Genomic DNA, 11,228 nt, shown 5'->3' with positions numbered 1-11,228 from the left:
ATATTGCTAATATTTCCTCCATGTGCTCCAACGGCTTGATCCCATCCTACAGCTATTATCTTAGTGGTAATTACTTGATAATTATCCTGCTGAGTCACCATTTCCATGTGCAACAAGATTCCCTCATTCGCACTTTGCATTCCCCCCTTCTTTCCATTCCTTTGCGCGCCTTCTACTGATTTACCCTTGCTGAGAGTTGGTTTTATGGTTTGGACTGCATCATTACACTCTCCTTTAAAGGATCCTTGTCCCCAAGGATCAAACTCAGGAAAAGCTTGCTTAATGTCATACAGAAACTCCCAAGTCGCGTCCTCAATCCCAGAATTGTTCCATTTCACCAAGATTTTAGTTGCATTTATCCTTCCTCTTTTCACCAGCTTCCGGGCTAGAATCAGTTAAGGCTCCCTTGCTACTCCTTGCTCCTCAAGAGGTATGGAAGGTATAGGTGGATCTCCATGGCACTTTTTCAGCAAAGATACATAGAAGTTGTGGTGTATCTTTGTTGTGGGAGGTAACTCCAACTTATAAGCAACAGGCCAAACCTTCTTCATAATCTTATAGGGTCCATAATACCTTTTAACCAACTTTTGATTCCCTCTTGATGCTATAGAGGCCTGTCTATATGGTTGTAGTTTGAGATAAACACAATCTCCTGGTTCAAAGTTCCTGTCACTTCTTTTCTTATTTGTTTGCTGCCTCATCCTATTCTGAGCTCTAGCTAAGTTTAATTTTATAGCCTGTAAAGCTTCCTCTCTGTTTAGCAGGACCCTATCCACAGAGTCAACCTTGCTCTCTCCTGCTAAATAAGGGAGATGTATGGGAGGTGGGCGACCGTACATTACCTCATAGGGAGAGGCCTTAAGAGAGGAGTGGTAAGACGTATTGTACCAAAACTCTGCTGCAGGGAGCCATTTACACCAGTCAGAAGGGGTTTCATGGCAGAAGCATCTTAGGTACGTCTCTAAACATCTGTTAAGTACCTCTATTTGTCCATCTGACTAAGGGTGATAGGCAGAAGACAAGTTCAGATTCACTCCTTGAACAGCAAAGAGTTCCTGCCAGAAGTTGCTCATGAATATAGCATCCCTATCCGACACGATGCTTTGTGGCATGCCATGGAGCTTGTACACAAATTCAAAGTAGGCTTGTGCTACCTCTGTTGCAGAATAAGGATGCCTGAGGGGGATGAAATGAGCTACCTTAGATAGCCTATCTACCACCACTAGTATGGAATCATGACCCATTGATTTTGGCAGTCCGTCTATGAAGTCCATACTAACCTCTGTCCATATAGCATCAGGGATAGGTAGTGGTTGGATCTTCCTAGGGTAGGCAGCTGAATCATACTTGCATTGCTGACAGATTGCACACTTTTGGATATACTCTTGTACATCTTGCCTAATTTTCTTCCAATAAAACTTTTGTTTGATCCTCTGACAAGTGGCCTCAACTCCAGAGTGTCCAGCTTGTAGATTGTCATGCATAAGAGAGATTATTAGCTTCTGCAGCTCTCCATGACTTCCTACCACCAATTTCCCCTTCCTCTTTAGTTGCTCTTCCCTCCAAGAATAGTGTTTATGGGAGTTGGAATCCTTCTTTAAATCTTCAATTATACCAGCTAACATCTCATCTTCCTTCCAAGCAGTTTGCAATAGTTGATACAGGTTAGTACTAATAGTACTAATGTGTAATTCCTGTAATTCTGAGCTTTTAACCCTAGACAAGGCATCCGCTGCTGTATTTGCTCTCCCATTCTTATATATTATCTCATAGTCATATCCCAGTAACTTGGCCAACCATTTTTGTTGTAAGGGATTGCTTATCTTTTGATCCAAAAGGTGTTTGAGACTTTGATGGTTAGTTTCGATTATGAACTGCTTTTCAACCAAGTATTGGCTCCACTTGGTGACTGCATGAATGATAGCCAATAGCTCCTTCTCATATATGGACATGGCCTGATATTTTAGGGACAAAGCCTTGCTAATGAAGGCAATAGGGTGGTTGTCTTGCATTAAGACTTCCCCAATGCCCTCTCCACATGCATCTGTCTCAATAACAAAGGGTTTGTAGAAGTCGAGCATGGATAGGACTGGTGCAGTAGTCATTGTTGTCTTCAATCTCTCAAATGCCTCTTGTGCTGAATTTTCCCAAGAGAAAGCATTCTTTTTCAGCAGAGAGGTTAGGGGCTTGCTTATAATGCCATAACCCTTAATGAACCTTCTATAGTACCCAGTGAGGCCCAAAAATCCTCTTAACTGTTTGACCGTCTTAGGAACAGGCCATTTTGTTACTGCAGAAATCTTGGCTGGATCAGTTGATACCCTATCCCTAGATATGATATGGCCCAAGTACTCTAGTCTAATGGCTCCAAAGCAACACTTGCTTGCCTTAGCATAGAGGCTGTTGGTTCTCATTAGCTCTAAGACTTGTTTAAGATGACTCAAGTGCTCCTCCCAACCATTGCTGTAAACTAGAATATCGTCAAAGAATACCAAGACAAATTTCCTTAGATAAGGCGGAAAAATTCTGTTCATGAGGCTCTGGAAGGTGGATGGAGCATTAGTTAGGCCAAAAGGCATAACAAGGTACTCATAATGCCCATTATGAGTTCTAAAAGCAGTTTTGTACACATCCTCAGGAGCCATCCTTATTTGGTGGAACCCTGCTATTAGATCTATCTTAGAATAGAATTTTGACCCAAATATCTCATCCAATAATTCCTCAATTAATGGAATAGGAAACTTGTCTTTGACAGTTTGCTTGTTAAGAGCTCTATAATCCACACACATCCTCCAATTTCCATCCTTCTTTTTAACAAGTACAACTGGTGATGCATATGGACTAGTGCTATGTTTAATAACACCATTCCCCAGCAACTCCTTGGTTATTGACTCCACAATATCCTTTTGTACCATTGGGAACCTGTATGGCCTCATATTTACAGGTTCCAAACCAGCTTTGAGTGTGATTCTGTGATTGTGTCCTTCCCTAAAAGGAGGGAGGTCCTTGGGCTCTTCAAATACTTCTGCAAATTGCTCCAAGAGACCTTGAACTTCACCCTGGTTACCCTCTTTTAGAGTGAGTTGTAGAGCAAAGAACTCCCCAGAAGTCTTTGTCTGCTGCAATACCGCCAACTGCCCCCCATTCTCCAAATCTGTACTCATCTGCTTCTGTAATTTCAAATTAGAAGGTTGTGTCCCTTTAAGCATGTGTCGCTTTCCCTCAAAGAAAAATTGCATAGTTAATTGCTTGAAATCCCAGGTAATGGGTCCCAAGGTCTCAAGCCATTGTATCCCCAAGACAGCTTCACAACTCCCTAGGGGTATGACATAAAAATCTGCTTTGAAGTCAGTGCTCCTAATTCTCCATTTCAGGTTATGGACAGCATGAGAGCACGTTAGTTTGCCCCCATTTGCCACTGATATATTAAACATAGGAATAGGTTCCATCCTTAAGCCCATCCTCCTTACTACCCCAGCATCCAAGAAGTTATGGGAACTTCCTGAATCTACCAAAATACTCAAAGTGGCTCTCCCAATCTGACCTCGTATCCTCATAGTTTGACAATGAGGTTTCCCAGCCAGTGCTTGCAATGATATCTGCGCAATTTGAGGCTCCTCTTCCTCCTCTTCAGGCGCTTCTCCAACCTCCTCTTCGTCCACTATTTCCTCTTCTAAGACAAACAACTGTCTCTTGTTCTTGCACACATGTTGTGCGGTAAATTTTTCATCACAGTAAAAACATAGGCCTTTAGCTTTTTTCTCCTCAAAGTCAGAATTAAAAGGCCTGTATTTTGGAGTGTTCTTTTGATTTGAGGTGGATGGACTAAAAGGTTTCCTTATGGGGGTAAAAGATGTTCTTGTGGGTTGAAATTTTTTTGGCGTGGTCAGCAAAGGGGTTTTTATAGGATTTTGAGGTGGGGTGAGATTTCTGTGATTGGCTTTAGCTTGTAGTGCTACTGCTGTTTCTTGTAATTTAGCTAAGCCGTATGCTTCAGGTATGGTTTTTGGCTTCAACATTCTTACAGTGATAGCAATGTTATCTTGAAGACCAGTAAGAAAGCAACTCAAGGCGTAGTGAGGCTGTAAATCAAGTTTACTTAGCAGAATATCAAAAGCATCATGATAAGATTGTACGGATCCAGATTGTTTCAGAACCAATAACTCAGACATGGGGTCCTCATGCTCATTCCCAAATCTAGCCTTAATGCCTCCCTTATACTCCTCCCAACCAAAAGGTGTAGTCTTTACCCTGTTCTTGGTAAAAGCTTGGTGCCAAGCCAAGGCATTAGACTCCAAATGCATAGCTACATATGATACTTTCATGACATCATCAACATCAGTCACAGAGAAGAACTGGGTACACTTAAACAGCCAGTCTTCGATGTCATTCCCATTGAAAGTAGGAAACTTAATGGTGGGAGATCTTACCATAACGTTCATGCTGATAGAGTTCCTTCCTGGTTGTAGTGACAGGGTTGCCAAGCTCTGTACCAGCGTAGCCACCTGGTCCTTAAGCTGTTGTACCTCCCCTTCCAGATCTGGGTTTGTCATGGTGCACTTTCTTTTTGTTGTTTTTGATTTTGAAATTTTTGTGTTTGTGGTATAAAGCAAAAAAGAAGAGTTGAATATTTTTGTGTTTTTCTTGGGATTTTTTCTTAAGTTTTCTCTAATTTTGTGATTTGATGTATCCACAGGTCAGAAGAGCCTTGCTCTGATAGCCAAATGATGGGATCTTAAATAAATGAAAAGGAGATAATGAGTCCAAAGGAAATGACGTAGTAAAGTGATGAATAAAAGTTGTTCAATTCTCAGAATTGATAGGCTTTTTATAGCAAGAAATGCAGTCTCCTGGATTTAGAAAGGAAACTTGGTTTCAAGCTTAAAAGGGCAATTAGGATAATTAGAGGATTAGGCAGGAAAGATAAATTCTCATTGATAATTTGCTTAATTACACGATTAGATATTTATAAGCTAAATTACTTGGGGATTAAGCATAATGAAACGGTTTCTATGATGAGTCACCAATTATTCTAATACTGCCAAAATGGATTAGATATTGCTAATATTTCCTCCATGTGCTCCAACGGCTTGATCCCATCCTACAGCTATTATCTTAGTGGTAATTACTTGATAATTATCCTGCTGAGTCACCATTTCCATGTGCAACAAGATTCCCTCATCCGCACTTTGCATTCCCCCCTTCTTTCCATTCCTTTGCGCGCCTTCTACTGATTTACCCTTTCTGACAGTTGGTTTTATGGTTTGGACTGCATGATATGGTGAGAATTATGGGATTGGGTTTAGGAGGATGAAGATGGTGGTGGAGAGATGGTGAGAATCTGAGAAGACGAAGGATTAACTGCGTATTAGAGAATTCTAAAGGTTTTATGCTTTATTTTATTTTTGCTATTAAAGTTGGTTGTTATTAAAAATTAACACAAAAACATATTATGGCGGTTTTTTAGCCAAATAAATTCTCACTTATAATTAACCTTTAGCGTCATACTTAACGTCGGTTGTTAATATAACCGCCACAATTGACTTATGGTGGCATTTTCTATTTAGAACCGCCATAAAAAGCTTCTTTTATCACGTCGGTTCTTACTTAAGCCGCCACAATAGACCTCCTACATACATAAAAATTTCGTTCCCGCCAATTTATTGGGCTTTTCGCGTCATTTCTATTAAAACCGCCACAATAACCGCGTCGTGATAGGGGTTTTTTCTACAAGTGTATGCTTTAGATAAAATGGTTATTGACCCGGATTGGAGGGGGTATTTTAAAATCTCTGAGTAAAGATCCGTATATTTACCATCACTTTAGTTGAAAATAACGATCTATTCCGACATGCAATTTATATTTCAGACATAACAACTTCAAAATAGGGTCCTATTTTTTACTAAATAGAGAGGGTCCTTTTTTTCAATTCATGAATTATACAACCAGTTGTATATGTCGTACGGTGTAGAATCTGAGCTTTGTGATAAAGTATCCGAGCTTTATGTTAAATAATATGAGCTTTATTAAAAAGTATTGAACTCGTCTATTTACACATTAAAACCATAAACTTCGAATTAGCTCAGAAAAAATACATATAAGCTCGGATTCTTATACCTTGGTTGTACAATGCTTATGATACAACTGGATGTATAATCCTATTTGTGCCTTTTTTTACCAAGTAAAAAAATTCGTATATCTATTATATACATACACATTTTAATTTTATTGTTAATTTAATTAAAACAAAAAAATTTATACTTTTTTTAATTTTATGGATTAATGCTCTCAATAATCAGATCTGATGTATTATTGTTGATTCTTAATTTATATCAAATTTTGCGACTTGTTTTAATTTTTCTATCAATTTTAATGCACACAATAAATAGATCTAGGGTGATATTAGATCTAGGGTGATATTGTTGAATTTTTTCACATGTGGACTTTTTAATTAATAATTCATTTAAATAAATAGGCTATTTTACTTCTAATTTTATTTGATTGAAATCATTAAAAAAAAGTTATTTTTTTTAATTTGTTTTATAAAATTAAATAATATTCGGTTTTACTTGTCCCGAAAAACGTGAATTAACCCGACCCGACTCGATCCGAATGAGTCTGACCTAACCCTAGTTTAATGGGTCTAATCTAACCCAATTGCACATGCGTCTGACCCGAACCGAGCCAACCCACATGGCTGTGGCCCGACCTGACTCACATGTTGGTTATGTAAACTAATATTCTATTTTGCATTGATGTTCGTTATTCCTATTCTGAATTGTAACTTTTATACTTAATTGCAAATTCGGGTTTTTACTTCTAATTTTATTTGATTGAAATCATTAAAAAAAGTTATTTTTTAATTTGTTTTATAAAATTAAATAATATTCGGTTTTACTTGTCCAGAAAAACGTGAATTAACTCGACACGACTCGATCCCAATGAGTCTGACCTAACCCTAGTTTAATGGGTCTAATCTAACCCAAATGCACATGCGTCTGACCCGATCCGACCCAACCCACATGGCTATGACCCGACCTGACTCACATGTTGGTTATGTAAACTAATATTCTATTTTGCATGGATGTTCGTTATTCCTATTCTGAATTGTAACTTTTATACTTAAATGCAGATTCGGGTTTCAGAGGAGATTGCTCTTTCACGGCTTCTCTGATTACGTCACCAGTCGTTGTTATTTTCTGATTTTTAAATTTTGAAATTTTATTATGGATTTATTTGCAGATTGCACATGAAAGTAGAAATTACTCGGTTGCCACTTTCCGACCTCGCCTTTGCTCTAAGTAAATCCTCGGTGGAATGACTTTCTGTATAGATTTGAGAGGATTACCTATTTTTTAAAAAATAAATTATATTTTAAAAACTGTTTTTTTTTTATTGCGTTATATTCTTAAACCATAATATTTCATTAAATTGTGACATAGTTGCGTTACGATTTTTGAAATATAATATTTGCGTTACAATTAAATTTTTGATATATAATAATATAATAATATAATTATTTTAGTGAATTTAGAAAGTGTATAGTTTTTGTAAGTAAAATACAATTTTTTGTATTTTTTTCCCTAATAAGTAAATTATTTTTCTTAACTATTTTTCCAGTAAAAGTTGTAGCCTAAAGTCCATTTGTATTTATATTCTTAGTTCCATCCTAAATTTATTGCCTTAATATAGTCTATTTAAATAGACAATATATTTAATTGTAATTATGAACTTTATAATTAATTATGTAATTAATTGCCTCAATGAAATTAATTTCTGTAAACAAAATCTTACGAAGTTAATTAGAATACAATTAATTATCGACTTTTATCGAGTGTGTTTAATCGCGGGACGTTTTATCAAATAAATGCTATATCTTCTTATTAATTGAACCAACGTATGTGATTTCTACTTGGTGGGTTGATAAGTTGGGCTGATGATTAAGTGTGATTTCCTTGTCATTAACCACTATTAAGAAGATTAGGAAATTTATCTACATAATAGGGCAATCAATATCTATCTATATTATTAAAGAAAACTTTTTTCGAACGATTACAGAGAGTCCATCTTTTTAAAAATGCTAAAATAAGTTTAATTGGTTAAAGATTTATAATTAGAGGTTACAAAATAAATATAGAAAAGATAAAATTTGCTACTGTTTATATCCTAATTGAACTACTGCGGAGGAATTATATAGCAAAGGTTTCTCACAATAAGGGGTTGTTTGGTTACCCATTAAATAACACAGGAATTCCAATTCATGTGAATTGCAAAATGGGTAACTTGTTTGGTTGCCCCAATTCACATGAAATAGAATTACCTTAGAACTCTAATTCCTCCATAATGGAGGAAGTTGCTTACCTAGGTCCCCCTAGGTAGGTGGGAATGCCTACATGAATTGCATTTCCTTTATGCAACCAAACAACTTTTCCTAATTCACATGAATTCTAAAATCATGAGATTTATCACTTCCTAGGCAATGCAACTTCCAACATGCAACCAAACGACCCCTAAGAAGAACATTGCTATCAATAGAATCATAGTGAACGTATACTCCAACTTTTACAAATTGTTAAAATATAAATTAATATATTTAAATATTTGTCTTGCTATTTATAGATGTCGTATGAATTGCTACACTCTTATGATAAGAACTATAATAGGCCTAAAACTCCTAATATCTATCATATAATAATTAAATCCTTCGTAAAAGGCAGTTTGGTGTTTGCGAATCAACTAGAACTTATTGATAAAGTATAAAAGCATGCATACGCTATTTATTATTTCTATATAATCAATTTAATTATGTAATATGTCGTCAAATTTTTTTGATTATATGTACTAATATTTGAGTTTGTTTAATAATATTTCAGGAGTAGAAGTGCATGGGAATACTCGATGTCTCTTTGATGAATTCATCTACTATAACAAAAATTTGTTCGGGGGCTTTAGGAAAGGGAAAGAGAATCAAATGGGATGATTCCATTTGTTGTTGTTTGTTTGACACAATCAAAAGGTAACCCATACTCTCCCTTACTCCCAAAACCATACTCACCCATATCCCTCCACCGTCCCGGTAACCCCATAACCCCATTTCCCTTCTACTCCCTTCCACCACTGCCACCAACACCAACCATCAACCACTTCCACCAACACCCACCGTCAACCACTTCCACCAACACAACCATCATCGGCGACGCCGGCGGTCCCTCATTCCGGCCCACTCACCGGCGCTCCACACCACCCTTGCTTTCCATTCGGACCCACATCCTCAACCACTAAACACCACACCAACACCTTCAATAACTTTCCCACCCCACCGAAACTCCCTCCCTCGCCGGTAACCTCTCTTCCCCAACACTAGATCTTGTGTTTATTAGGGTGAGGGAGGGGTTTCATGGGTGGTGGCTTATTTTTAATTGTTTGTGAGGCTTTGGGTTTTGGTGTCCGACAAGGGATAGGGGAACAACGAGGTGGTTGTCGGTGAGAAAACGACGGTGGGTCGTTGGCGACGCTACTGTTGGTGGTTTCGGTGTGGGTAGTGGTGACAGGTGGTGCGTGATGGCGGTGGCAGGTGATGGAGTTAGTTTTAATGGTGACGATTCCCTTTTTCTTTAATATCCAACCAAACAATAAAGGATATTAGGGGTGATCCCATACCTTTCCCCTTCTTACCCTTTCTTGACTTCATTCCCTTACCCTTTCCCGTACCAAACGCCCCCTAACTTTATCTAACTAATGATTTAGAGTTGTTTTTAACAATTAATAACTTTTTTTAGTTTTAAGTTTAGTAGTATTTGATAAATGTGGTATGGGTTAGAGGCAGACCCACGGCTTACGGAGGAGTTGTGATTGTTGCACCAAAAGCTAAAGAATCTCGAGAGGATTCTATTTGCTACACCACTAATTGCGTGTTGTTAATCCTAACGTTCTCCCATCTTATCATTTATTTATGCTGCAAAAAAAATCATTTATTTATATAATGCACTTTCCAATACATTATTTACAACACACTTTATTTTCAGGTTACATATTACGGAGTAATTGAGTATTAATTCGATCGTCCTCCACTTTCCCAATGGTAATATCGATCATGTCTTAATGAGCAAATACATGTTAATACCACGAAAAACCTGGAAGATACAACGGATATTATATGATAAAATTGATAATGTTTGTGCCATAGAAGTTAATTGACTACTTTTTCCTAAAGATTATGTTTAATCAATTTATTTTATGTAAGTGAATCGTAGTAAAATTGTGCATACAATTGTTATGTTTGAATTTTGATTATGTGATAGCAATTTCACCCGCATCCGTGAGTAATAAACGGGTTAAGTACGAATAATAAGTTTCGTAGATGATGACAAATAAATTGGATAAAGTTTTTATAGTGGGGATTGAGTGATTGACGAAGCTCTAATCTATCAATTGACAAAATCATGATTTTTCAGTTTTCCCTTATATTTGGAATGTCGGTAAAATATTTTTTATGTTAAACATAAATTCTAGAATAAGACAGTCTTACATTGTAAGAGCAAGTCCAATGGTGTAGCTTAGGGACTTGCTTGCAATTTCTTAAAATTACAAGCTAGTTGCTACACCATTGGAGATGACTATTTAGAATGGCTAGGTTTAAGCTAGTAGCTTCATTAAGCTACTTGCTTACATGGGCCCACAATTACCAAGCAACCAATAGAAAATTAGCTCCAATAATTTTTGATTTATTCTTATTATTTGATTTATATTATCATGCTAATATAAATGTAGCTAAACCATTGGAATAGTTTAGTAGCTTAGAAGAATTGTAGCTTAGAAGATGATGTGGATTTGTCAAGCTAGAAGATTGTTGCTTACCATTGGACTTGCTCTAAGATTGTCTTTTTTTTTTAGAAAAAATTATTCATTTATTGCTATCGAGAAAAGATCGAGAAAAGAGTAATCTTTGTATAAATCGACCATCTTATATTATAAGACGGTCTCACATAATAATTACGTAATTTATTTTCGTAGTACATATTTTACTTATTATAGTACTTTTTACACCATTTTTTCCATTTCTTTACCCTTAGACTAAAAATCATCAAACTTAATTCTCTCCCTTCTCTCTATCGCTAAATTTTTAATTTCCTTCAACCCCTTTCAAATTCTTCAATTATGAATGATTATTCGACTATAGATCTAGTACGTATTTAATTCACTAATTCATTATTAATAATTAAATTAAC

General features: G+C 36.5%; 1 protein-coding gene across 1 annotated transcript; it reads right to left on the bottom strand.

The window, feature by feature from the left end:
- Nucleotides 1-395: 395 nt before the first annotated feature.
- LOC141630835 (uncharacterized) lies at nt 396-839 on the bottom strand. The gene has a single exon (XM_074443584.1). It carries the CDS (start codon nt 837-839, stop codon nt 396-398), a length of 444 nt encoding a protein of 147 aa, XP_074299685.1.
- Between the last annotated feature and the right edge of the window lie 10,389 nt (nt 840-11,228).

Source organism: Silene latifolia, chromosome Y (genome assembly GCF_048544455.1).
Source record: "Silene latifolia isolate original U9 population chromosome Y, ASM4854445v1, whole genome shotgun sequence".
NCBI lineage: Eukaryota > Viridiplantae > Streptophyta > Magnoliopsida > Caryophyllales > Caryophyllaceae > Silene > Silene latifolia.
The sequence above is the reverse complement of the archived record's forward strand: the minus strand, read 5'-3'. Positions and strand labels throughout refer to the sequence as shown.